The following is a 27,613-nucleotide window of genomic DNA, read 5'->3' on the forward strand; positions in this document are numbered from 1 at the left end:
TACACTAAATATTTATCTTGGAGTCCAGGTCAGAGCCCTAGAGAATAAGAAAAGCTTGCTGCTGGTGAGAAGCGGGTATGGCCAGGATTCCTGGAGTCGGAAGATCGTCAGCTTCACCATCTTTGGAGAACAAGGAAGAACACGAAAGAGATGTGGCCCTTAATCACCAGGATCCTGACAGGTGGGGAAAAAACTGGTGACAAGGGAGATGGGCACAAGCTTTGTCCCTCAGGAGGAAAGAGGGTGGTGCCTGGGGGTGAGGAGGTATCCAAGCATTAAGGGAAGGGCGACCCACTGCCGCCTGCACTCAGGTACTCTCAAAGCTCCTCCCTCCTCTCTGATGCTGACTTCTATGGGCAGAGGTTACCTGGCCCATGCCCATCCCTCCAGCTTTCCTGGAGAATCAGAGATTCTTGGAAGGGGCCTTCAAAGTTATCTGGTTCAGCTCCCTGCTGTTGTTTAGTTGCTAAGTCCTGTCCGACTCTTTTGTGACCCCGTGGACTGCAGCTTGCCTGGTTCCTCTGTCCGTGGAATTTCCTAGGCAAGAATACTGGAGCGGGTACTCAGTGCAATAATTATTTTTATGAAGATGCCCCACAATTGGCAGACTTGGAACTCCTGAAATCATTTAAGAGCTCTTTCTTGGAGACCTTGGATCTGCCTTGGAGTATGTGCCCAATGGTGCCAGGCCTGCCAGTGCAGCCAGGCAGTTTCCTTGCGGCAGCCCTGCAGACACTGGAAGCTAGGTGGCCCGCCTCTCTCTTTCTCTAGCTTCTCAACCTAAGCCTCCCCTCCTTCTGCACTTCACAAGTGAGATTGTTTCAAGCTGGTTCACCGCAAAGCAGACATCTCTTTTAACCTGAATCAGGGAATGATATAGCTAATAGTATCTGTGATGGTAGGGATTTAAAAATAAGGTTTCATCTTTCTCCATTCCCTTCCTTCTCAACTTTGGTGCTGAATGGAAAACACTCTTGAAGTGCATGGTGGCCTCAGAGTACTAGTCTAACTCCCAGTTATTGTTTATTTGCCAAGTTGTGTCCGACTCTTTGTGTGACTCTCTGGATTGCAGCCTGCCAGGTTGCTCTGTTCATGGGATTTTCCAGGCAAGAATACTGGATTGGGTTGCCATTTCCTTCTCCAGGGGATCTTCCCCATTCAGAGATCCAACCCATGTCTCCTGTATTGGCAGGCAGGCTCTTTACCATTGAGCCACCAGGGAAGCCCCCTAACTCCCAGTAGGTCCTAACGAATGGTTCCATATTTTCATAATCTATAATTGATCGCTTCCAAAGTAGATCTGAGATTGCCCAGCAGGTATTTACGATTTAGTTGATTTGGGGCATGAGGTCTCAGAGCCAAGCCAAGGACTAAGAAGTAGTACCCCAGAGTCTGTCCACTAGCAGTAAGCATTCGTTAATAGTAAAGCACTCATCAAACCTTCACTATAACAGGCTCTGTGCCGGCACAGAGGCTCTCTCACACAGGGGAGAAGGGGTAGTGGGGATGGCCGGAGGGGATGGGAACCAATGGGCGCGGGCTCTTGGGACCGGTGTCAAAGCAGTGGGAACAGCGGAAAAGCAGCAAGATCAAAACAAATACGGTGTATGGGAACACCAAGACCCCGGTAACCCCATCCCTGCCAAAGGGACCTCGCCCTCATCCTCTTCAGGGGCGCGGCACGCCCAGGGGGCCGCTGCCTCGGTCCAATTTCCTCCCGCGGCTGTCCTCCGCGGGGCCTGCACGTGTGTGAGCATCCGCCCATTGGCCAGTGCACGCGCGCGTGTGTATGTGTGTGTGTGTTTCTGTGTGCACACGCCTGGGATGCGCACTCACGCAATCCAACTCTGTCTCCAAGAGAGGAGGGAGACGGCCGGGCCTTAACTCGGCCCACTAGGCCACTCTGTCCGTGCAGCGACCTTATCCCGGCCCCAGCCTGTCTGCATCCGCGTCCCATATCAGTGGCTGGCTCGACCCTGGTTCTTTAATCACTCCTGCCCTCTGTCCTGGCTCCGCCGAGCAGCGGCTCCCTTCCCACCCGCTGGAAATGTCGCTGGAAACTCTGAGTGCCGTTCGCTGGCCCCCGCCCCCGCCCGACGCCAGCCCTGCGGTGGGGGCGGGGGAAGCAGCTGGGAAACCGGAGCGGTCTCCCTGGGGACCCTGGACCTCCTCTCCCGGCGCCGCCTCGCGGCCGACCCGGCCCCCGGCAAGGCCCACAAGCGTCCCCGCGGCCCGCCCGCTCGCACCCCGACGGGGAGCTCTCTCGCGCCCCGGCCGGCCAGAGCCCCCGCCCTCCACCCCAGTCCGGCCCAGGGGCCAGATCACAGGGAGAGACACGTTCTCCCGCGCGCCTGCCCGCCCTGCGCGCCTCTCACGGTCCTTGCTCCCAGCGTGGCCCTCGTCCCCACTTCTCCGGCCCCGCCGATCCCCCTCTTCCTCCTCGGGCGCCCGGCCTCGCGGAGCCCGTCCTGATCGGGTCACAAGGGCGGACGGCACAACCCGGACTTCTCCCTGCCCTCCCTCCCCGAGGGCCCGCCGCGGCCGCGCCAGGCAGGAGCCGCGCAGAGATGCTCCTGTGTCCTCTCGGGCGTCCGCAGTCCCCTCCACCTGCTCTCCTGGGAAGGTAGGTGCCCCGGAGGAGAGGTGGCGGAGAGGAGGCGGGGGCTGCAGTGGGGGAGCGACCCGCACTCCAACCCGGGGGAACGCTGGAAGCCCCTCCCTCGGAGGTCCTGGTCCCAAACTCTGGGGGGTGGGGGGAAAGAGGTGAGAAGTCCCCCCTTAATCCAGATGAGGCGAAAGTCGAGAAAACCTGAACTTGTCGTGGACTTGTAGCTGGAAAATACCCCTGGGATGCGCCTAAGGCTCAAGCCCCCAAAGTCAAGGCAGTTCTTGGAGGGAGGAAGGAGTCTGCCAACTACAGTGGGCTATTTCACGTTTTTCAGCCGTTAGGGGTGAAGGGCTGTCCGATTTAAGGAAGGACCTGGGGACTTCCTGTCCCCCTCTGTTCTCTGCCAGATATGGGACCCACTGCCCCAGTGCCTGCATCCTCCCTATGAGAAGTCCTCCTCATCACCTCCTGATATGGGAGGAACACTCGGCCCATCCTTCCCCACCCACTCCTGCGTATCCTGAGAGGTGCATCACAGGGTGCGTGTTAGGGAGGGTCAGACAGCTGGGCTACCAAGAATGAGCAGCACCTGAAGAATCAGACCTCCTACCAGCCCCTTCCTCCTACAGGGCAGTTCTCAGGGAATGCAGCAGGGTATGGCAGTGAGAGGGAAGGAGGCTGGGTCAGCTGATGCATCTTGGCCTCCGTTGTCAGCTGTCCGGGGTGGGGTTGCGGCTAGGAAACAGCATGCCTCAGGGCTCCAGATCTCCTACTCTCCCCTGCCTCAGTTTCCCCTGCAGGGTTGGGGAGAGTAGCGGGGAACTGGGGTGTGTCTGCCTGTTTTGCCTTTGGTAGGAGTCCTAATTGGATCCAGCTGGTGAGCTGCCCCTCCTCCAGCCTCAGCCGTTCACTCTCCCCCGCCACCCCAGCTAGGGATGGGCCTGGAAAAGCTGTGTCCCCAGTAGGTCTTCTCAAATGTCAGAAGGAATTGCCACTCCCTGACTAAAGTCAGAGAGCTGCCCCCAGCTTTGTCTGTACACTACAGCCCCACTATGGCTGAGCAGAAACTGGGTACAGCAGTAGTCACAGCCCCCATGGCACCTTCATCCGCTCTGGTCTCCACACACTTGTACTGCTCATAAGAACCCCCCAGCTGCACACCACCTTCCACTGCATACCTCCCACCTACTATTCAGCTGAACCGCCTCTGTACCTACAATTCCCATACTGCTCACATGACCCCCCACCCGGTAATCCTGCACAAGCCACATTCTTACACTCCATCCACCATCTTAAGCATCCACCGTGCTAACACTCCATGGTACACAAACAGCACCTCACAAGGTCCTTGCCACCCTCCTGTGAGCCCCTAGACCCCACAGGCACACGCAAGCCTTAACTCTAAACAAAAGTGCCAGAACCGGTTCAGCGCCAGAAGGTGGCCGATGGCTCAGCCTCTGGCCACGTTCAACAGGACAGGTGAGGGGGGACAAGACAGCCTGGGCAGCTCGGCTCTTTGGTGGAAAACCCTATTGCCTCCTCTCCTGAATGTGGGAGCCCTGTCTCTTGACCTCACCTTTGCCTGGGGCGGAAAGACCCAGCTGGCCTGTCTGTCATGATGCTCCCTGGAAGACCCTCTGTCCAAAAGACAGCCTGGAGGTGTAGGAGAAAGTGGGGTGTGTGCACACCTATGTGTGTGTGCGTGTGAGACAGCACCATTTCCCTGTGCCAACTCCCCGCTCACCCACTAACTTGCTGTCCCGCCCAAGCCCTGGCCCAAGCTGCCTGACCCCTCATGGCACACTGAGTCCTGTGAGGCTTCGGTTTGAGCCAAGAAGCCAAAGAAGGGAGCTGATACTACTTTGAGCTCAGAACGAATGGTTCCTGCGGACTGGACATGCCCAGCCTCCCTAGAATCTTGGCCCCGCTGGGCAGTGGGCGGGTGGCCGCTCCCCACCCCACTGCCTGACTAACCCTTTGTGCCCGCTGGCAAGCAGATGCTCACGGGGCCTGGGGGTGGCAGAGGGAACTGAAACAAAGTCCTGGTACCCAGGCCGCCTCTGCCAGCTGCCCCAGTTCCCTCTGCATTCCCTCTGGGGGAGAGGGCCATGCTGTGCAGTGAGAGCCCCAGAGCGGCTGGCCGCTGGAGGTGTGCTGCAGCCAGCCTCCCTCTTCCTCCTTGCCCGGCCTCCCCCTCCCCCACTCCCACCCAGAGCTCCTGCCCGAGGCCGAACAAGCAGCCCATTGTGCCTCTAGGAGCCTACACGGACAGCCTGAAGGCGGGTGCCCACAGCAGCCTGTTTCCTGGGTCTCTGAGCTCCCACCCAGTTGGCCTGACCCCCTCCCTCCCACAGCCCCAAGGTTGAACCCAGAGGACAGGGGCAGCCTGGACCCAGCAGGGCTCCCCCTTCCTTCTTCCTTCCCCACAGAGGACACGCCGAGGAGCAGCTCTCCAGCCTTGACCCGAGCATGCAGGCCCCACCCCACGGCCTCCCAGCTGGGCTCAGCCTGGATGACTTCATCCCAGGCCACCTCCTGACCCACGTAGGGTCATCCGCCCAGGGGACACGGGTGAGTGAGACAGCAAGGGAAGCGGGTACTGTGGGCCCCTAATTGGGGAGAGGGCCTCAGGACAGGTCAGGGGGCAGCAAGAGGATCAGCATGGGAAGTAGGGTGGATGACAGCTCTAGAGAGCCTCGCTGGTTCACCAGACAGGGTCCAGCCCTCACCTTTTAGCCATCCTTCCTGCCCTCCTGCAGAACCCTCTGGGCCTGAGCTGCTGCTCCTGGCCCCTCCCCACAGGTGCCCGTGATCCGGAATGGTGGCTCCAACACCCTTAATTTCCAGTTCCATGACCCTGCGCCCAGGACTGTGTGCAATGGGTACTTGCCACCGAGGAGAGATGCTTCCAGACACCCAGGTGGGTCTGCTTGGGAAAACCAGCTCCAGGGTTAGGGGTTGGGGAGGGGTTCAGTCAGAGGTTCTTGGGCTCAGCCTTCTTCTGGCACCCACCCTGGGTCAGGTGGAGGGACAGGAGGTGGGTGAAAGTCTCTCAAGGCCCTGGGGCCAGTGAGCTCAGCTCACCACCCCTCCCTGTAGGCACGTGGTGGCCTGTGAGAGTGAAACTGCTGTGGTGGAGACCAGGCTGACACATCCCTTCCCCTGCCTCCCCCATCCACTGCCAGAGGGAAGGAAATGTGCAGGGAACATAGCCTTAAGCCAGGGGGACCTCCAGCAGGCCAGGGGACGGCTTGGATTGGGAATGGAGGCTGAAGGAATGTGAGCATAGGTGGGCTGAAGAAGGGATGGGCGCTGAACTCAAGACACACCCCCTAAGGGCTGCCCCCGCCCCCCATCTGTATGCAGCAGCCCAGCAGAAGGTTGCAGAGACAGCTCTGGGACTCTGCCAGCTCCTGGGCTCCTATGAGTCAGCCCAGCCCAGCCCAACCCAGCCCACAGGGTCTGGGAGATTCCTGGAATCTCCTGGGTGCACGTCCACCCCCAGGGCCCCTCTCTTTAGGAGGATGGCAACATTTATAGAGCATTCCTTTGAGGCAGCAAATGTGTTGACTAGTTTACACATTTAACAAATAGTCGGTAAGCACGTAGAAAATCCTGGACACTGTAAAGACACTTTCCAGGTCTTACCTCACTTCATCCCTCCATAGCCTGGCAAGGTAAGGTGTCATTATTAGCATCTTTGCAGTGAAGGACCCATATCTCAGGGATGTTCAGTCACAGAGGCTGAGCTGAGGTTCAAACACTGGTCCATCCTGCCCTGAAGCCCTTTTGTTGTTACACCCGGAGGCTAAAGGTGCTGGTGAGTGAGTTTCTGCCCCTGGTGGGTCGATTGTGTTCAGGCACTGTCTTGAACACAGTCACACACATTAGGTCTCCCTGCAGCTCTGCTGTGACTACCCTCATTTTACAGAAGTTGGAAACAGAGGCATGATGAGGTTGATTGCTGGGCCTAAGACACACAGCCAATAGATCTGCACTCAGGTCTTTGCCCCCAGCCCCGGGCCCTTTCCTGCCACACCCCACTGTCATGCCTCTAGCATTCTCTGCATGTGACAATTCCAGCTCTCATTCTAAAAACTCTGAGGACATCCCCAACAAAGCAGGATGGGGTGAGGACAGGCATAGATTTCTCAAGATAAAATCCATTTTCATTCACTTTAACTAAAAAGTAAACAAACAGAACCCTGTGGTCCTGCCAAGGATGGGAACATTTGTAGAGCCTGCGTCATCAACTTAGACAAACAAGGGGTTGTTGAAACTTTTGAACCCACAGGGCTCAGTGGTCTGAGGAGCTGAGGGACAAACAAGCCTAAGTGGGGCCCCTTTGCTGAAGCTCCTCTCCATGTACTCCACAGACCCTGCTTGGTATCAGACCTGGCCGGGCCCTGGGAGCCAGCCCCCTGGGAACCAGAAGACCCCTGCCTCCCAGCATTCCCAGAAGTGGTCAGCCACATGGACCAAGGACAGCAAACGGCGCGACAAGCGCTGGGTCAAGTATGAGGGCATCGGGCCTGTGGATGAGAGCGGCATGCCAATTGCGCCCCGATCTGTGAGTCCAGGGCTGGGGCTGCTGATAGGTGGGGCCCAGGGGTCCACCCTGAGCTCCACCTCTGACACAAAGGCTGTTCCCAAAACTAAAGCAGGGGTTCCCAAGACTAAAGCAGGGGTTCAACCATTATGGGTCCAGGGGATATGAGCCCCATAAAATTATGAGCACTCTGGCATGTCTGAATTGTACAAGTGATGTTTTTTTGGTGGAGGGGAGCAGTTCTAGACTACCCCATAGGTTCTCAATGGTAGAGAGCCACTGCTGTAAGGGCTGACCCTGGCAGGGACCGCCCCGCTCCCCTATTCATGGCCCTGGGCCTGGCACGGCACTGGTGAAGTGGTTGCTGAGTAAGTGACTGACTGGATGGGTGAACGAAAGAGTCCTGAGTGAGGCCTGATGGAGCAGCAAGCTTGGAGGATCTGAAGGATTTATGCTGGGAGGATCTGCCCTTCCACCACTCCCAGGCCTATCCTGAGCCAGCTGTCTGCCTCTAGTTCCTTATCGGAAACTCAGATTGGTAACATAGCCCTCTGCTTCCCAAGGTTCTTGGCGTCACAGGTGAGGTAGAGGATGTGAAATACCTTCCTACCCTACCCCCCACCAATACTGTTTATTTTTCATTACATAGAAACACATATTCTGTGTAGAATCATCAGAAATACATAGAAAGAAAAAAACGTATATAAGCCACCCCAGATCTCACAATTTAAGGGTCATCACTGGTGGAGATTCTTCCATATATCTGGCTATTTTTTTTTTTATAATTGAAAAAATAATGTTTTGGCCATGCCACATGGCATGTGGGATCTTAGTTCCCGGACCAGGGATTGAACCCATGTTCCCTGCATTGGGAGCACTGAGTCTTAACCACTGAACCACCAGGGATGTCCCCCTTCTGTATATCTTACTCAAACATAACAGATGACACGGAGGTACTGCTACTAAAGATGTCACAACAGCCCACCCAGGGAGGCTTCAAGGGTGGCCAGAGAAAAGACCCAGTGAGGAAAAATGTTTGTGGCTTGATGTTGGGAGGGTGGCCTGACTTTGCCTTCTTTGATCCCAGAGTGTTGACAGCCCCAGGGACTGGTACCGAAGAATGTTCAAGCAGATCCACCGGAAAATGCCGGGTGAGACCCCCTTCTGGGGCCCTCTCTCTGCCTGAGTGGGCTTGGGCCCCTGGGGCATGGGGAGCGAGAGGTAGACAACGGGACTTACCTGTCCGGGAAGTGTCTCCACTCACCTTAGGCTCTGTGGTGAGTGGACGCTAAAACAGGCCAAAGGAGGGAACTGCCAGTCTCCTCCCTGTATGGGGAACAGTGACCAGACACTATCCCCGGTGAGGGTCTGGGAAGCCGTGCAGTCACACATTCATCCAGTCAGTCCCTTAACCATGTGTTCAGCACTTGCTGTTTGCTGACTACTGTTCTAGGTGCTAAAGACAAAACAGGGAACAAAAAAAGGTTGTTCCTGCCTTAGCGAAGCTTGAGACAGAAGGCATTACAGAATAAACACATAGACATATTATATGGCAGATGGTGGTAAGGGCTAGGGAGAAAAGGTCAGGAGAGTGCCCAGGGCAGGAAAGCTGCCACTTCACGTGGGCTGGTCAGGAAAGCCCCCTGAGAAATGGTGTCTGAGCTGAGAGCTAAGGTTGTGAAGAAGTTGTCCCCGCAGGGCTGGGGTAGGAGTGTTGCTGCGTGGGAAGCATGGGGAACCCAGAGGCAGAGCAGGCCAGATTTGTTCTGGGGCCACAGAGAGGGGCTGGACTGCAGTGAGAGGGGCACGTGGTGGAGATGGAACACAATGATGCTGGGGTCAGGTCACTCAGGGCCCTGGGCTTTTACTCTACCAGTACTGAGGAGCCCCCCGGGAGGCTCTGAGCTGCAGAGTGAGTGACAGGCTCTGACAGGTGGTGGCTGAAGTGACTCCCTCTGGCTGCCAGGTGGGGAAGAGATGGGGCTGAGTGGAGGCAAGGGACCAGTCAGGAGGTCTGGCCAGAATCCAGGCTAAAGACAGCAGTGTCTCAGATCAGGGCAGTAGCAGCGGGCCTGGAGACAGAATCATGGTAATTTGATGATGGATTGGATGTGGCATGAAAGAGACCAGTCAGGGATGAGTTTAAACCTGAGTGAATCTATGAAGTTGCCCTTTATAAGTGTATATACACACAGGAAAGGCAGGGAGGGGTTGTGTGTGTATGCAAGTCTAAGGGGCGTTCCGTTTTAGATACGGTTCATATAAGTGGCAGTTGATGTTTTTGAGTCATGTCTGACTCTTTAGCCGATCCCATGGACTGTAGCCCACCAGGCTCGTCTGTCCATGGGATTTTCCCAGACAAGAATGCTGGAGTGGGTTGCCATTTCCCTCTCCAGGGGCTCTTCCCCACCCAGTGATCAAACCTGCATGTTTGGCATTGAAGGCAGATTCTTTACCACTGAGCCACTGGGCAGCTGATAAACAGGTCTGTATTTCCTAGGGTGAGGCTTAAGCTGCTGATGGAAATACCAAGGACCCACTCAAAGAGACTTTTGGTGTAAAGGTCCCCCAAGTAGCTCTGATGTACAACTATTAGGAGTCCCTGGAATAGGCAATATTTTTTAAGGTAGAAGACTGGACCAGATCACCGAGGGAGATGGAGAGACAGAGGCCCAGGGACTGAGCCTGAAGCACTTGCTTGGAGAGATGGGCAGGAATCAACTAGGCTGCCTGGAAAGGGGCAGCTTGGGAGGCAGGAGGAAAACCAGAGTAGTCTCCCTGAAGCCAAGTGACAAGAAATTTCTAAAGGAGGAAGTGAACCTCTGTGGGACTGAGCATTTGATCTGGTAACATGGAGGTCACTGGAGTCCTTGACAAGGGTGGCTCAGGCTGAAAGCCTGATTATCAGGAAGTGGAATTGAAGACACTGAGTTTCTTATGGCCAGCATGCATGCAACCCTATGAACTGTAGCCTGCCAGGCTAGAGATTGAACCCACGTCTCTTATGTCTCCTGCATTAGCAGGTGGGTTCTTTACCACTAGCGCCACCTGGGAAGCCCCTTATGGCCAGTAGTTGGCTGCAAAGGAAAGCAGAAAACTCCAAGAACTGGAGGAAGGTGTGGGATCCGGACAGGGGGTTTGTGGTTTGTGTTTAAGGTCAGAGCTGTGGTTACATGTCTCTGTGCCAAGGAAATCAAGAGGGTTGGCTGGTCAGTAGCTCTTCCTTGGAGGCCCCAGAAAGTCCTGAGCACCTTGAAGAGTGGGTCTGGGGAAAGAGGGAAGATTTAGAAGAGGGTGCAGAAAGGGCAAGAGGGTGAAGGGGAAGTGGAATTCTCCAAATTGACCTGGCAGGGCAGGTCTCCAAAGGTCAGGGAGAGGGTGTGTGTGTGGGAACGTAGGGAGGGAGGGGGACGGGGGTTTGGGCAAGGCCACTGCCCTCTTGGCTCGCTCAGGCCCTAAGGCAGCCAGAGGCATTTCAAGCCCTCCTGAGAACTGCCCTCCTAATTCCTTCCCTCCCTCGAGACATTTTTCAGGCTCTGACTCAGCCCCTGGGCCCCTGCTTTAGGCAGGAGGGACTGGGAGCCTCTGGGGCTGCCTCCCAGGGCTCCCTATCCTTGTCCTCACTTGCTGCCCCCACCCTGACCTAGTCCTTTCTGCTACCCTAGACCTACAGCTGGACTGGACCTTCGAGGAGGCACCCAAAGGTGAAGGCAGGGGTTAGGGGGGTGGCATGCCTCAGCCCAGCACCTGCATTTACCCCTCCCTGCAGCCACGCCTGGCTTTGGGGCTCCCCAGTTGGCGCAGCTCAACTTGTGAAGTTTGTACAGCCCATTTCCGTGAGCTCCAAATCCCCTGGTCCATGGTATTTATAATTCAGAGCCTCCGAGTCACTGTCCAGCAAATGCCTAGCCCTGGCTCTGCTTTCTCTGGGCCTCTCTTTTCTCATGTGTAAAACGGGAACACCCCAGAGATGTTTCAAACGTTTGGTAAAGAGTGTAAAGCTCTTGGCACCCAGCCCATAGTTACTGGTCCAGAGCATCACCCCTGTTCCCACCAGCCACCCAGGAGCGTGGGTAGGGGTGGGTCAGAACCTTCCATGGTCACCCAGGTGCCCTCAACCCCAGCTTTCACCTTCCATTGCCCCTGTTTATTTTCTCTCACTTCAGTGGATTCTTCCTGTGCCACATCTGCAGACTCAAGGCATCCAGGGCCCCAGCAAAGACCACCTGCCAGGCCAAACCAGACGTCGCCTCTTAGCGGGTGAGTCATCAAGGGGAGGGCCCCAGAGCTGCAGAGGGGTGCTGGCTTCCTTGAGGGGACTGGGCACCCCCTGGTGGCCACAGCTGGCACAGTCTCGGACCAGGCCAGCAGGCTCCTGCCCATGGCTTTGACCCTTCTCAGGGTTCCCACTGCTTGAGATCCTCCATGCCACCAGAGCCAAAGGCAGATGACCTGACCGCTATTTGTGGTCAGGACTGCCTGGGATACCTCTGTATTTGGCGGCAGGAATTCATCACCCCAAAGGTCCATGCTTCATTTGGGGTGGAGAGCGGGGTAGCCTGTGGCTAGGTGTGGACCTGCAGCCATCCATTCTGAAGCCTGCAAGGAAACAAGGGGCATAGAGGACCACAGGCTTTGTCCTAGATGCCACTGAGAGAGGAACCCTGCAGACAGGTCAAGGATGCAGTGCATCTTTTCTAAGAAAACCACACAAGCTCAGCCCAAGCTACAGGGGCTCAGCCCAACCTCAGGAATCAGGAGGCTCTCTGTCACAGTGTCACTAATGAGTTTCTGATTCCTTTCTGGGAACAGAGTGACCTCATTAGCCTGGCCTTAACCGGGCTGTGGCTCTTGGCATCATCAATAAGGTATAGACTAAGATTTGGTCAAGATTTGGACCCAGATTTCTGGATTCTTGCCTGGAAAATTCCATGGACAGAGAAGCCTGGTGGGCTAGTCCACGGGGTCGCAAAAATTTGGACACAACTGAGCACGCACATGCACCTCTGGATTCAAACCAGTGTGCTGCACTAGCCACGTGACCTTGACCAAGGGAACCAGTCTAAGCTTCTCTAGCTCCATCTGTTAAATGGGAATCAGAGGGTGGCATGAAGATCAAAGTACACTGCACATCTCCACAAACATGATTATCATACAAGCTTGATTATGACTAGTTGTTGTTGTTCAGTTGCTCAGTTATGTCCGACTCTTTGCGATCCCATGGACTGCAGCATGCCAGGCTCCTCTGTCCTCCACTATCTCCTGGAGTTTGCTCAGAGTCATGTCCATTGAGTCAGTGATGCTATCTAACCATCTCGTCCTCTGTTGTCCCCTTTTGCTACCTTCAATCTTTCCTAACATCAGGGTCTTTTCCAGTGAGTCAGTTCTTTGCATCAGGTGGCCAAAGTATTGGGGCTTCAGCTTCAGCATCAGTCTTCCAATTATGACTAGAGCTTCCCTAAATTAGGAACAATGTATTCCATTCTCATATCACTGTTGTTAGTGATGTTCTTCCTAGAGTAGAGTCATAGTAACAGCAGACAAATCCTGACCCTCCCCTCAGACATTCCATCTCTTGATAAGCTTGGTACAGTGGTTCCACTTGGTGGAAATATTCAGACTCAGCAGAAACTGGAAGATTTCAGCCAGCCAAGAAGGGAGTCCTGGAAGGACACTCAGGTAACTGTGACAGATGACATCAATGATCTAGCACCTCAGGGAACTGAGACCTGTGGAGCAGAAGTAACTTGTTCAGAGCTCCTGGGTCAGGCCTGCAGGTTCTTTCCCCTGACCTGGGTTTTCCGGGAACTAAGATATAGTCTCACACCCTTGGGTATGGGTGCAAGCCCACTTGGTCATGGTGACCAAATTCACTGAAGCTGCACAGACATACATACCCACAGTCATGGGACCAGACAGAAACCAAATGCAGGATATTTCACCAAGGCCAGCAGGAAAGGGACTGGCCACTTCTGGAGCAGATGTGTACGTGTTAGCCCCTGTCTAGGGTGTCTCAGGTATGTTCCCTCACCTAAGATTCCCCACACCCTTATAAAGGTGGGAGTCATTCTCATATTATAGATGTTGAATCAGAGGCTCTAAGACCAAAGGAGACACAGCTAAGTGGTGGGGCTGGAATTTGAATTCAGAGCTAATAACATTTTACTATTTAACACTGCTTCTACAGCCCAGAGCAGGTGGGGAGGGGGTGCAGCTCCCTCCCCAGGACTGTGTGCTCACGCCTGCCTCTGTTTCCCTAAAAGGAAACTGAAAGATGTCTTTCCTTTCTTTAGAAGAAGCTGGGACGTCTCTGAAGAGTCTCTTAGAAGCACCTTCAGTTGCAGTCCTGGAGCACCCTCCTCCCTGCACCAGACCTCAAAGCAGGTAGCTTGCCCAGCATCCCCTCTCCCTGCCCAGCACTTCCCCCATCACCATGCTCTTTGCTCAGGCCCTCTGCTGCAATAGTCGGTATAGTCTGTATAGTATATGGGGTCGCAAAGAGTCGGATACAACTTTCTGCTGCAAGCACAGGTAAAGCTGTTCTTCATCTTGGAGCCTGTGCAGCCAGAAGATCCTGGAATTCTGGGGAGGGTGCTGATGGGCATGGAAGTGGACAGTGGCTGAAAGCCTGCTTTTCGAGCCTGGCCAGTGTCTGAGTACCGCTGTCTTCGAGCTGATGCCTACTCCCTACCATGCAGGTGCTCAGACGCCGAGAGAAAGCAGACAATATCTGGACGGAAGAATCCTGGAACCAGTTTCTGCAAGAACTAGAGACTGGGCAGAAGGTGTGTGGGCCTGGTTCTCTGGAAAAGGATGTACCCTTGAATTGTGCATTGGGGGAGCGATTTCACCCCCTCTGACTCACTGTTCCCACTCTTAGCCCAAGAAACCACTGGTAGAGGACCCTGTTGAGAAGCCATCCCAGCCCATTGAGGTGCGTACTATGGGCAGGTGGGCGGGAATGGACACATATGTTGGGGGACCAGTGAGGGATTATCTGGGTGGTCAAGGTCCCCATGACCATGGGCCAAGGCCATGGACTCAAAACTCTGACCCTCTCCAGTCCCATACAGTTTAGCTCAGGACAGTGCCTGGCATACAGTGTGTGAAAGTGTTAGTTGCTCAGTCATGTTTGACTCTTTGCAACCCCATGGACTGTTGCCCACCAGGCTTCTCCGTCCATGAAATTCTCCAGGCAAGAATACTGGAGTGGGGTAGCCATTCCCATCTCCAGGGAATCTTCCCAACCTAGGGATCGAACCCAAGTCTCCTGCAGTGCAGGCAGATTCTTTACCGTCTGACTCACCAGGGAAGCCTCTGGCATACAGTAGGTGCTCGGTAAACACGTGTTGAAAATTGTGTGTTCATCACAGCAGGCTGAGAAGAGACTGATCAGTGTGGACTGGAATTGTCAGGAAGTATTCTTGGAAGATGGAGCTTGGAGGCCAGGCAAAGAGAGGGGGTGCCCAGGATGGGAGTAACACAGGCAGTGGCTGGAAGGGCTTGTGTGTGTGTATGTAACACTCAGCAGCTGGACTGGCTGTGGGAGGGAGGGCGGGGTTGGGTAGACTGAAGCCAGGCTGTAGAGGGTCATAAAAGACTTGACAGGAGAGGAAGTAGGGAGCCTGGTAGGCTCCTGAATAGAGACGAGCGTGACAGCACATGGTCCTGAAACAATCAGGAAATACTAAAGTGTTCCCCTGGGAGTAAGGGATGGGTGAGCTGGGTCCGCAAGGAGGGCCCTCCTGACACCCCAAGACACACCTCCTGGCAGGCCCAGAGGTAGTCAGCCTGGCCTGGCCCCGCGCCCTGAGCCTGCCCTTTACCCCAGCGCCTCGTGCTTTGACGTGTTGCCATTGGGCTTCTCACACCTGACTTTCGCCCAGCCCAGCACCCGCCACGGTATACTCCCCGCCCCCCACCTTGCCCCTAGCCCAACTCTCTCCGCACAACCCGCCCCCAGGTCCTGCTGGAGAGAGAGCTGGCCAAGCTGAGCGCCGAGCTGGACAAGGACCTGCGGGCAATAGAGACTGGGCAGCCATCCCCCAAGGTACCGGCCCCCCGGGGCCCTCCTGGTGAGCGCAGGAACCCCGAGCCGCGCAGGCATGGCTTTGGTGGGAGGGGCAGGCCGACGAGAGACATCGCCTCCAGCTGCACTCGCGACCTTGGGCGACTGCATCCACGTCTCCTCCCTAAAGTGCGGGCGATCACTGTTCCTAGCGACCCCTAAGAGCCCTCCCCGGGCCGACTCCACGTCAGCCTGCCCTCTGGAGCCGGAGGGGTCCCTCGCCCCCGGGACCTCAGCCCCCGGGCCCCATGTCCCGGCCTTCCCTCCTCCTTCCACACCCGCGGTCCCTCCCCCGGCTCCTCGCTCCTCCCGCTCCAGGCCCGCCGCCCCGCGTCCCTCCCGCCCCTCCTCTCCCGCTCCCCCTCCCGCTCCCTTCCCGGCCGCAAACTTTTCCCGAGGCGGCGTCCCGGGCCTTGACCGCGCCCGTCTCCCGCACAGAGCTCTCAGGCGCCCCGACGGTCCCGGGAGCCGCGGCCCCCAGCGCGGTGAGTAGCGGCGGAGACGTGGCGCGGGGAGGGGTGGCGAGCCCCGGACGCCGACGGCGGGAGGAGGGGCGGGAGCACGGAGAGGAGCCGGCGGGGATCCGCCGCTCGTCGGCCGGGGTGGGGGGCCACCCCTGGTCCGCCGAGGGAAGCCGGTTCCCCGGCCCGGGCGCTCGGGTCGCAGCGGGGAAGGGATCCCGCGCTCGCTCCCGCCTCCCCTACCCCAGGGCCGCACCCTTTCCCGGCCTTGACCACTCGGGAAGTAGGACATCCTGCTGAGGGCCCGGGACCTGGGAGACGCCTCCGGAGGAGGAGGGGTGGGGTAGGGGAGATGAAGGGAGGGAGTGATGGGGGTGGGAGGCATTCGGGCGGGCACTGGGGAGCCGGGTCGGGGGTGAAGCTCCAGACAGGTGGCTCACTCGTGCGTCCCCGCGCAGCCCGGCCTCCGCCTGGAGCTCCAGCTCCTCGAATGCACTTTACCCGAGTTCCTCCCTGAGCCCCCACAGGATGGCGGATGGAGGAAGCCCCTTCCTGGGTCAGAGGGACTTTGTCTACCCTTCCTCAGCTCGAGGTGAGAACCAGATCCTGCTCTTATTCTCACCCAGACGGCCCCCTCTGCCACCACCACTGCTCCAGATAAGGTGGTGCCCCTGCATTGGTGGCAGGAAGGTCGCGGAGCCCCCGTTCCCACTGGTTCCTGGGCAGGGAGGGGGGATCAGAGCCCCAGCCCAGCCCTGCCCCCCAAGACATGGCCTTCCCAAGCTGAGGCAGCACTTCTCCACAGACCCTAGTGCCTCTGATCCAGGGGGCAGCCCTGCCAGGAAGGAAGAGAAGAAGGTAAGAGGGGGCTGGGACCATCAGGGTCAGGGTGCACGGAGGGCCTGGGGTGGGTCCCTGTGTCTGCTCTTGCCTACTTGCCGGGTGAATGACTGAGGTCACCTGCTCTGTCCTCTCTCCCTGCCCAGAGGAAGGCCGCCCGGCTCAAGTTTGACTTCCAGGCCCAGTCCCCTAAGTAAGTACCATTCTGCCTCTTGCCTTCCCTGTGGCAGTCCCTGGGAGGACAGGACTGCAATGTGCCCCTTCTAGAGGGTGGGGAGGGATTCCGGGGGCACTGGGCAGAGTCTGCAGGACCCTGAGGACTTCAGATTGCTGAATGTCCTTGCTCTGGCCTTCAGGGAGCTGACTCTGAAGAAGGGTGACATTGTCTACATCCACAAGGAGGTGGACAAGAACTGGCTGGAGGGAGAGCACCATGGCCGCCTGGGCATCTTCCCCGCTAATTACGTGGAGGTGAGTGGGGGCGACAAGCAAGGGGCCCTGCCAGGAGGGTGGAAGGGTTTGCAGAGACTTAGAGAATGCAGACCCCCTTTAACCAGCCAAGGAGCCTCTCCAGAACTGGCTGCTCCCTCACACCTGGCAAGTTTCCTAAGACTAAAACCGTGAACTGGGGTAGGGGCCAAGTCTCAGCCTCATTCGTGCCCTCCAGGAAATGTTTGTTAAGGGAGGCCTAAAGGTGGAGCCCAGACCAGGGGGAAGAATCAAACAACCTAGTTCCTGTACTGGAGGCCATCAGCCTTCTCAGCGTCCCCCACTTTCACCACTCAGAATCCACCTCTCAAAACCTACATCTCCAGCTGTCTTTTGGGAAGAAATCTAATTGCAACTGACAAGAATATGAAGTCTGAGACAGTTCACCAATCACATATGCTTGTGTCATCTCCTTCCTGTCTATCACCTCCCTCGATCCCCCGATCAACCTGGCAAAGTGGTAGATCACCCCCATTTTACAAATGCACTAAGGTTCAGAGCCAAGTTGTTAAGTAGAAAATCTAGAATCCGAATCCAGAGACAAGGTTCTGGGTTTGATAGATATGGGGCTACAAGTTATTCAGTATTTGCATCTTTTAAGGAATTTCAGATTATCTAATATATCAGCATAAAGTTGTTCATAATATTTCATTATTATCCTCTTAAATATTTATTTATTTTTGACTACACTGGGTCTTCATTGCTGCGACTGGGCTTTCTCTAGTTGCAAGTGAGACTACACTCTCTAGTTGTGATCCATGGGCTTCTCATTGTGATGGCTTCTCTTATTGCAGAGCACGGAGTCTAGAGTGCTCAGGCTTCAGTAGGTGAGGTGCATGAGCTTAGTCACCCCGAGGCATGTGGTGTCTTCCCAGACCAGGGATCGAACCTATGTTTGTTATTATCCTCTTAATGTCAGTTGAGTTCAGAGGCTCAGTTGTGTCCGACTCTTTGCAACCCCATGAACCGCAGCACTCCAGGCCTCCCTGACCGTCACCAACTCCCGGAGTCCACCCAAACCCTTGTCCACTGAGTCAGTGATGCCATCCAACCATCTCATCCTCTGTCGTTCCCTTCTCCTCCTGCCCTCAATCTTTCCCAGCATCAGGGTCTTTTCCAGTGAGTCAGCTCTTTGCATCAGGTGGCCAAAGTATTGCAGTTTCAGCTTCAACATCAGTCCTTCCAATGAACACCCAGGACTGATCCCGTTAGGATGGATCTCCTCGCAGTCCATGGGACTTTCAAGAGTCTTCTCCAACACCACAGTTCAAAAGCATCAATTCTTTGGCACTCAGCTTTCTTTATAGTCCAGCTCTCACATCCATACATGACCACTGGAAAAACCATAGCCTTGACTAGACGGACCTTTGTTGGCAAAGTAATGTCTTTGCCTTTCAATATGCTGTCTAGGTTGGTCATAGCTTTCCTTCCAAGAAGTAAGCGTCTTTTAATTTCATGGCTGCAGTTACCATCTGCAGTGATTTTGGAGCCCCCCAAAAATAAAGTCTGACACTGTTTGCACTGTTTCCCCATCTATTTGCCATGAAGGGATGGGACCAGATACCATGATCTTAGTTTTCTGGATGTTGAGGTTTAAGCCAACTTTTTCACTCTCCTCTTTTACTTTCATCAAGAGGCTCTTTAGTTCTTCCGTTTCTGCCATAAGGGTGGTGGTATCTGCATACCTGAGGTTATTTATATTTCTCCCAGCAATCTTGATTCCAGCTTGTGCTTCCTCCAGCCCAGCATTTCTCATGATGTACTCTCCATATAAGTTAAATAAGTAGGGTGACAATATGCAGCCTTGATGTACTCTGTTTCCTATTTGGAACCAGTCTGTTGTTCCATGTCCAGTTCTAACTGTTGCTTCCTGACCTGCATACAGATTTCTCAGGAGGCAGGTCAGGTCGTCTGGTATTCTCATCTCTTTCAGAATTTTCCATAGTTTATTTTGATCCAAATTAATGTCCTTTCTTTCATTCTTGACATTGATAATCTCTGTCTTTTCTTATTCTGGCTAGAAATTGGTTAATTTTATGGATCTTTTCAAAGAACCAACTTTCAATTTCATTGATTTTTCTCTACTCTTGTTTTCAATTTCATTGATTTCTGCCTCTTCATCATTTCCTTTATTCAGCTTGTGTTATCTTTCTAGTTTCTTAGAGTGGTAGTTCAGATTATTGATCTGAAACCTTTTTCTCCTAAATGTAAACATTTAATGCTATAAATTTCCCTCTAAGCATAGCTTTACCTACAACCACGGATGTTGATTTTTTTTTTTTCCATTCAGCTCAGACTATTCTCATTTCTTTTGTGGCTTCCTCTTTGACCCATTGATTGAGTCATCTATTTCAGGCTCTTTATCTCATAGGCATCAATAGACTTCCTCTATCCTTAAAACGATGTCCCTGATTCTGAAGTTCCACAAGTATATACAGTATTGCATGTCATCAGTCCCTTACATCTTGAAATGCCAGAAGTGTTACTCAGTCGTGTCCAACTCTTTGCGACCCCATGGACTGTTGCCCCACCAGGCAGTTGTCTGAGCCACCAGGGAAGTTATTATATCTTATTATGAACTAGTTTATTAGTATCTTGATTTTTCTGAGTAGGATGAAGCAAAGAAAGCATGGGGACTCTGGGCACATGGTGGGGTAAAAGTGGAGGGGGAGGAGGGACACTTCTAAGCAGTGGTGAAATGGTAGATCCTCACTTTTAGAACAGGCTACCAGGAGTTCCCTGCTCCTTGGTACCTCTCATGTCCTTCTTTGCCCCAATTTAAACTCTCTCCTGTTTGCAGTGCCGTTGTCCACTCTGATAATGCCCACTCCACATAACCTCTGGTGAAAATTCTTCCTCCAGAAGCATTCTGGGACTGACTACCCCTGTGCCCTGTGCTCACTGCTGGCTACCCCCAGGCTTGTGTTTAGTATCTGTCTCCACTCTGGTCTGGGGACAGACCTTGCTCATATTGCTTCCCCAGGAGCCCAGGTCTGTGCCCAGTTGATACCCAAGCTGAATCGCATGTCCTCTCTTCCTCCAGGTGCTGCCAGCAGATGAGATTCCCAAGCCGATCAAGCCTCCAACCTATCAGGTGCTGGAGTACGGAGAAGCCGTGGCCCAGTACAACTTCAAGGGGGATCTGGAGGTGGAGCTTTCCTTCAGAAAAGTACGCTTGGCCGGGGTGCGGGGGTGGGGTGGGGGTGGGGGTGGGGGGCAAGGAAGGTGGGAGGGGCAAGGGCAGCTGAAGACATATGTAATGTGTGCAGTAAAAATATTCTCTAAAAAAAAATCAGATATACCTATTTTCACTAGTGTTTCAGATTTTTTTTTCTCAATCTCTTTGGCTATATTTCCCTTAATTGTGCCCATTTTAATTTTTATTTATTTATTTACTTTTATTATTTTTTTTGCTGCGTAGGGTCTCTGTTGCGGCACTCAGGCTTCTGTTACAGTACATGGGTTCTAGAGTATGTGGGCTCAGTAGTTGTGGTGCTCAGGCTCTCTAGTTGTGGCGTGGGGGCTTAGTTGCCCCACAGCATGTACAATCTTAGTTCCCTGACCAGGGATTAAACCGAGTCCCCTGTGTTGGTAGGCGGATTCTTAACCACTGGACTATCGAGGAAGTCTCCTTCCCATTTTTATTTGTTTATTTATTTTAATTAATTTATTTGGTTATCCTGGGTCTTAGTTGCAGCATGTGGGATCTAGTTCCCTGACCAGGGACCGAACCTGGGCCCCCTGCATTGGGAGTGCAGAGTCTTAGCCACTGAACCACCAGGGAAATCCCTTGCCCATTTTTAAAATGTTCAAAACTTCTAGAGTAGTTGTGCTTTTTCTCAAGTTGCATGTTGGTAAGCTGTGAGGATCACATCAGCATTTTAAAAATAATAGAATGGAAGTCTTAGAATACCTTGCATGTAGAAAGGGTATTTCATCCAACTCTTACACAGGTGTGTGTGTGTGGGGTGGTGTACTGGATTGATATTACAACATATTCTTTTTACTGTAGGTAATGGTTCAGAAAGCTTGAAGAATATTGAGAGTTCCCTGACAGTCCAGTGGCTAAGGCTCTGCACTTATAATGCAGGGGACAGAGGTTCCATCCCTGGTCAGGGAATTCAGTTCCCACGTGCAATGCAGTGCAGCCAAAAAATTCAAAAAGAAAGAAAAAAAAAGAAAATAGAATAATGTCCCAGAAAGCAAGGGAACTGGTCTCTCTTGGTTGATTTTGAGGGCAAAGGCCGTGAATGCACCTAGTGAATGTTTCCCTGGAAGAGCTGGCCTAGAGAGAGAGGGGGCAGGAGGTGGCTGGGTGGAGAGAGGTGGGAGCAGGAGGGGGCTGGAGACCATCCTTCCTAGGACAGCCCCACTAACAGTAGTCAGTATGTGGGCTTGGGGACACACCAGCTGTCCTCAGGGAGTTTGTTTTTGATGTGGTGATGACCTCCAAGGTGGAGGCAGGAAAGGACCCAGTCATGGCAGTGGTGCTAACACCCGAGCAGTGCTCTTTACCAACCTGCCACGGAGCTGTGTGACCTGCATATAACCAGCTGGTCCCCTCCAAGCCTGACCCCTCCATGCAAGATGTTAGGTTACAATGACTCTGCCCCACATAGGCACCCGCCTATGCCTGGCAGCCAAGGGCCCTGCAGATACTACCACCCTCCCTCTCTGTGACCAGGGGGAGCGTGTCTGCCTGATCCGCAAGGTGAATGAGCACTGGTACGAGGGCCGCATCTCAGGCACCGGGCGCCAGGGCATCTTTCCCGCCAGCTATGTGCAGGTGACCCGGGAGCCCCGGGTCCGGCTCTGTGATGACGGCCCCCAGCTCCCTGCGTCTCCCCGCCTGCCCACCGCCCGCCTGGTTCATCACCCTAGCTCTCCCTTAACTCCGCGCAGCCCAGCTGACCCCACTGACTGGGGGGGCCAGACCTCCCCTCGCCGCACCGGCTTCTCCTTCCCTCCCCAGGAGTCCAGACCCCAGACCCAGGTAAGGTGACCTGCCTCAGACCCGAGAGTGAGCCCTGCTCCCTGTGCTGTATTCCCCATTCCTGGGAGGCTCTGCGTTGTGGAATGCCCCGCAACTGCTCAGGATAGTCTAGTGGGGTGACCGAAGAGAACCTTGCGTTGCAGTCCTTGAGGACCCCAGACCCTGGAGCTGCAGCCCAGGGAGGCAAGGGTCTCTAGGTGGGACCTCCCAAACCAGCACAGGCCTCCTGACCTTCCAGAGTCCACTCTTGGGATTTACCTGTATCAGCGTCTTGGGACAGGGTGTGCTAGGAGTCGGGGTGTCTGCCATTCACCTGCTGTGTGACCTTGGGCAGATCTCTCTGGGTTTGAGTTTCCTCGCTTGTAGAATGGGGATAGTGAGTCCCACTGCAGAGGGTGGTTGGTAGGAAGTAGCTGATGGGCAATGATGGCTACTGGTCGTCATGCTGACATTGACCACAGACAAGGGCATGTGCTCCTATGTTCATCCCTCACTCAGCAAACGGCTATGGGAAGACAGAGCCCGTGCCCGGGACGCCTCCTGCTCCCGGCTCTGTGCACACGTGCAGATCAGCCACCTCCCCTACCTGGGCCCAACTTCCCAGCACCTGTGAGGTTACACGTCAGACGGGTCTCCCTGTGCTATGGGGACTGCGAGATGAGATGAGGCAGCGTGGGATGCTGTTCCCGGGGAGAGGGGCAGGTCTGTTCACGCCTCCTTCCTCATGCTTGCATGTGCCTGCCTGCCCTCCTATGGACCCAGAGTCTCAGCACCCCCGGATCAGCTCTGTCCCATCCTGGAGGCTCCAGCCATCCCCTGGACCTGGGGACCTCGTCCTCCACCACCACCGAGATACACTGGACCCCGTGAGTACCATCTGGGATGCTTTGTCGGCGTTGGGGACTACCATGCAGGCAGTGCTGAACACACATTAATTTACTCCTCCCTACCCAGGATGGAGTTGGGAAATTTCTCCTTGTCCTTATAGTGCTTATGGGTGATTTTGGTGGGGTGTGGGGGGGGGCAGGGGGTGCGGGAGTGGGAGGACACTTGTCTGCAGTGTTCCGGACCTGTCCCTCCCAGCTCTGGGCCTGAGAGCAAGCCTCCCACACTGGGCACCCCTCCCCTCTGTCTCTCACTGAGTTTCCAGGGCTGAGGTCAGTGTGGGTGTGTGCGCAAAGTGGAGCACAGATTTGAAGGCATTGTGAGCTCAGGGCAGGTGGAGTGTGGGTGATTAGGGCTTGGAGAGGTGGGAGCATGCCTCGGACAGAGGCACTGAAGCCAGAAAGAATCGCCATGCCCAGAGCTGGGCCAGGGACTCATGGGAGCATGGAGGGACCTGGGAAGTTCCAAGAATGTGTCCACCTTGGTTTGGGACTATCCAGGCCTGGTCTGGGGAGGGGCTAGGGTCCTGGTGGTTGCTATGGCAATGTTTCCTGCAGGTACCGGGCAATGTACCAGTACAGGCCTCAGAATGAGGACGAGCTGGAACTGCGCGAGGGGGACCGGGTGGATGTTATGCAGCAGTGTGATGACGGCTGGTTTGTGGGTAGGTGGGCCTGGCGGGCAGGCTGGGGGTAAGTGCATCTCAGAGTTCTAGGGGACTGGGCTGGGGGACAGGCCAGAAAGGGTATCTCAGAGTCCTAGGGGGAGGGGCTGGGAGAGAGGCCAGAAAGGTTATCTCAGGATCCTATGGGGATTTGACTGGCTGCTCCTGCCTGCTAGGACTGGTTCAGCAAAGATTCATGGGCTGACCACCTCCCACCCTTCCAGCCCAGCACTGGCTGCTTTCCCAAAGCCAGCACTCTTTTCTCATCCCCTGAAGAAGGGTGAGGCCTGGGAGGAAACCAGACTAGCTCAGGGTCATTGTTGAAGCCAGTGGGACTCAGGGCAGCAGGGTTCCCGACCCCCAGGCCTCTGTTCCTTCCATCATACACCTGTGTCTGAGGAGCAGTCCTTGGGTGGGAGGGTTGTGGGGGGACTTGTCTCCTGAGACACTGAGCCCTGGGTGGAGAGGACCAAGTCTCACACCTGTGTGTCCCCACCCCCACCACCCATAGCTAGAAGCTAGCTCTCTCACCCCCAAGAGAAGAGAGAGAGAAAAGATCTGAGCCCTCAAGGCTGACCCAAGGGCAGCTCAGGCAAGGACTAAAGCAGGAAGTCTCAGGTTGGCCTTGGCCTGGTTCACGGTGACCATGCAGCATGCTTTTTTCCCAGAGTGAGCGGGTCAGGTCCAGGCCACAGCTTCAGAGGATGGGGTCATCCCTAGAGAGCCGTGAGCATCCAGAAGCTCTGGCTCAGCAGGCTCCAGGGCCTGAAGGGTTGCGGGGGTGTCTTGGGAGGAGTGGCCACAGGAGTGACAGCCTTCCTCTCTCGTCTGAATCCCAGCACCTCAGTGCTGACCACCCTTCTGACACACCAGTAACTATGAAGCACCAGCTTTTTAACATGGGGCTTCCCAGGTGGTGCTAGTGGTAAAGAATGAGCCTGCCCATGTAGATGTAAGAGATGCAGGCTTGATCCCTGGGTTGGGAAGATCCCCTGGAGGAGGGCATGGCAACACGCTCTGGTACTTACGCCTGGAGAATCCCATGGACAGAAGAACCTCGTGGGCTATAGTCCATAGAGTCACAAAGAGTCAGACGCAACTGAAGGGACTTAACATACACCCCGCACACACACACACACACAGCTTGTTAGCAGTCCTTTCCTTGGATGGGTGGGCTTGAGGGCACATTCTTTTTTTTTTTCATTCACAAGTTTTATTCCATGCAGTTAACTTTTTGCATCTTCAAAGTCAATTTGCTTTAAAAAAATTAATATTTCTTATTCATCATAAAATCCATCCCCCTCCCCCAAGGAAACCAAACTCATGGAAGGAGTAATTTAGGTCTAAGGTATTAGTTGCTCAGTTGTGTCCGACTCTTTGCATCCCATGGACTGTAGTTTGCCAGGTTCCTCTGTCCGTGGGATTTCTCAGGTAAGAATGCTGGAGTGGGTAACCATTCCCTGGGGATCTTCCCAACCCAGGGATCAAACTTGGGTCTCCTGCATTGCAGGCAGATTCTTCACCATCAGCCACCAGGGAAGCTCAGTTGTGAATTTTTTGGCTACACCACACGGCTTGTGGTATCTTAGTTCCCTGACCAGGAATAGAACATGCATCCTCTGCATTGGAAGCACAGAATCTTAACCACTGGACTAGGGGCAGCTGAAATAGGTACTATAGGTTTGTGACAAAGGCTTCATAGCCCACCATGCTGTACATATATGGCAAAATGACAGCACTTTGTGCGTGAGTACAAAGTCGCTCAGTTGCTCAGTTGTGTCTGTTTGCAACCTTATAGACTATACCCACCAGGCTCCTCTCTCCATGGGATTCTCCAGGTGAGAATACTGGAGTTTGTTGCCATGTCCTCCTCCAAGGGGTCTTCCCGACCCAAGGATTGAACCCTCATCTCTTAAATCTCCTGCATTGGCAGTTGGGTTCTTTACTACTAACACCACCTGATCAGGTTCACCTAAATGAAGTCTTGGGGACACATTCTAATTTTAGTCTGTACACTTCTGCATTTTTTTTTTTTTACAACTCCTATTAAAGACAGGAGGAAAAAGCACCACTTTTGTGGAATAAGCCCCAAGGGCTTTTAGAGAGAAGGTTGAGAACAGTTGTTTTCTCAGTTACACTGGCACATTTCAAGTGCTCATCAGCCACATGTGAGTATTATTTTGGACAGTGCAGATCAGGGAAGGCTTCCTGGAGAAAGTGAGGGAGGCAGGGGGAGGATTTGGGGAGGCAGAGAGGAGAAGGGAGGCCCGCTAGGCAGGGGAAGAGTATCAGTAAGGTCTAGGGGCAAGAGGGCCCTCAGCTGCTCACGGAAGGGGGTGGCTGCCTGAAGGGAAGGGACAGTCTAGAACTTTAATTTAATTTTATTTTCCTGTAGCTCCTAGCATTTCTCCTCCTCTACCCCAGGACACAAATTTTGGGGGGTTGTAGTAGACAGAGGCCTGGATTTTTGTCCCGCTTCTACCTCTGAGCAGCTGAATGCTTTGGGGGAACTGACATGGCCTTCTTATATACCTTACCTTCCCCATCTCTAAAATTAGGGTATCGTACTAGACCAGTGAGATTCCTCCCTACTTAAGTTCTGTGATTCATTCTCCTACTTCCTTGCTTTCCTGAGAGGTTATTCAGGGCTGTGTGCAAAGTTATGCACAGTTGGTTGAGTGCTCAGATTTGCCCATCATTATGGACATCATGATGCGTGGCTGGGCCCATCTACGCTTCTGCTTCTAGGGGCCAACAGGGAGGAAAAGCAGACTCCTCCCTCCCTGGGACCCGGATTCCACCTGCAGTTCTGGGTACTGCCAGCAGAGGTCAGGGCTCTCACTTCCCCACCACCACCACCACCACCAGCTCACCCCATTCCTGTTTTTAAAAGTGGGGAATGTTCTTTTTGTCTTTCCTCTTTCAGGTGTCTCCAGGAGGACCCAGAAATTTGGGACATTCCCTGGAAATTATGTAGCCCCGGTGTGAGTGGTCTCCGTGGCAACTCAGAGCCCACCCAGGATGGGGTGGGGAACAGAGCACTTACGGGAGGGAGAGACGACCCCCCACACACACCCCTCCCCCAGGACCTGAGCTGCTGGCATCTGCAGACAAGCCCGGCAGTCTTTTCTACAGAACCTCCCTTGAAGCCCCCTGGACTGATTCCCACCCACAACTCACAAGCATTCCTCTAACAGCCCTTTTATTTCCTCCCCTTCCCCACTCCCCAAATATAGAGGTCTGCTTTGAAGTGGAGACTGTTTCAGGCCTTATTGAGACCAGACCCCTGAGTCCCCAACCCCGCTATGGCGTTTCCTTTTAACAGGGACCGGCTCCCAGCTTTACCCCCATGGGGTTCCTCTAACAAGAACCAGCTTCCTAACCTAATAGAGACCAAAGGCCGCCTGTGCCTGGAGGGCTTTCTCCCTTGTCACTGCAGCTTGCTTGCCATCCTCTCTGCCTCCCTGCCTCCAGCTGGGCCTGGGAGTGTGGTGGGGGATGGACATGACTCTTCCTTAGCATTTGCTGCCTGGCAAGAGGTCTTGCCTGAAGGCTCCCTCTTCCCAAAGGCTGCCAAACCCTGCGCCTGGGCCATGCTTATCATTCCGGCTGCCTTGGTGCCCAGGAAGAGCAAGGCTTCCAAGGACTGGCCTGTCCCAGATGTATTCCAGGGAAACGGGTATGTGCTGTCCTCCTGCCAACCCAGTGGCCCCCAAGTCCCCCCTGGAAGCAGAGAATGTAAAATAAATCTGGGTACCAGGGACCTTGCCTTCCTGTCCTTTTTCTTTGGGTTATGGAGAGGGCTCCTCCCGCTTAGGGTTATGGGAATTCTTTCTGCTGTAGGTTGAGCTGGGAATCAAGTGGGATGTGAATGAGTGAGTGTGTGTGTGTGAAAGGGAAGGCTGGAAAAGCACCATCATTATCCCTAAAGATCTCAGGTCTCAGGAAGGATTGGGCAGCCTGGAGGATCTGGCAAGCCGTGCTGAGAAAACTAACATCACAGGGACCAGGGCAAGGCCTGATTGTGGGGAGAAACCAGAGATGGGAGCTGAAGGT

At 54.5% G+C, this 27,613-nt stretch overlaps 1 protein-coding gene and 1 non-coding gene across 6 annotated transcripts; one reads left to right on the forward strand and one right to left on the reverse strand.

Moving 5' to 3' along the window:
* SORBS3 (sorbin and SH3 domain containing 3) lies at positions 1-27,320 on the forward strand. 5 transcript variants are annotated; one of them, XM_040242861.1, is made up of 21 exons: positions 1-181; positions 5,038-5,179; positions 5,411-5,528; positions 6,985-7,178; positions 8,245-8,308; positions 10,823-10,861; positions 11,324-11,417; positions 13,451-13,541; positions 13,856-13,942; positions 14,038-14,091; positions 15,121-15,207; positions 15,664-15,710; positions 16,145-16,278; positions 16,492-16,544; positions 16,673-16,719; positions 16,883-16,997; positions 20,059-20,184; positions 21,700-22,008; positions 22,771-22,874; positions 23,451-23,557; positions 26,484-27,320. In XM_040242861.1, the coding sequence occupies exons 1-21, from the start codon at positions 78-80 to the stop codon at positions 26,543-26,545; spliced, it is 2,178 nt and encodes a 725-aa protein (XP_040098795.1). In that variant the 5' UTR covers positions 1-77; the 3' UTR covers positions 26,546-27,320. The 5 variants fall into 5 exon arrangements, with proteins under 5 accessions (XP_040098795.1, XP_040098794.1, XP_040098796.1 ...); XM_040242860.1 differs by lacking the exon at positions 1-181 and adding an exon at positions 2,551-2,623; XM_040242862.1 differs by lacking the exon at positions 1-181 and adding an exon at positions 2,551-2,623 and having other exon boundaries at positions 5,456-5,528.
* TRNAG-CCC lies at positions 20,727-20,799 on the reverse strand. Its single transcript has one exon. It is a non-coding gene; the product is annotated as a tRNA-Gly (tRNA).
* Positions 27,321-27,613: the final 293 nt, after the last annotated feature.

This window comes from Oryx dammah, unplaced genomic scaffold (genome assembly GCF_014754425.2).
Source record: "Oryx dammah isolate SB20612 unplaced genomic scaffold, SCBI_Odam_1.1 HiC_scaffold_1, whole genome shotgun sequence".
NCBI lineage: Eukaryota > Metazoa > Chordata > Mammalia > Artiodactyla > Bovidae > Oryx > Oryx dammah.

Excerpts from the sequence above, each read along its gene's own strand:
- SORBS3 (XM_040242861.1), top strand. The coding sequence starts at position 78 with ATGGCCAGGATTCCTGGAGTCGGAAGATCGTCAGCTTCACCATCTTTG. Across the intron at positions 22,875-23,450 it reads ACCGAGATACACTGGACCCC|GTACCGGGCAATGTACCAGT; the intron begins GTGAGTACCATC and ends TGTTTCCTGCAG. Across the intron at positions 23,558-26,483 it reads TGATGACGGCTGGTTTGTGG|GTGTCTCCAGGAGGACCCAG; the intron begins GTAGGTGGGCCT and ends TTCCTCTTTCAG.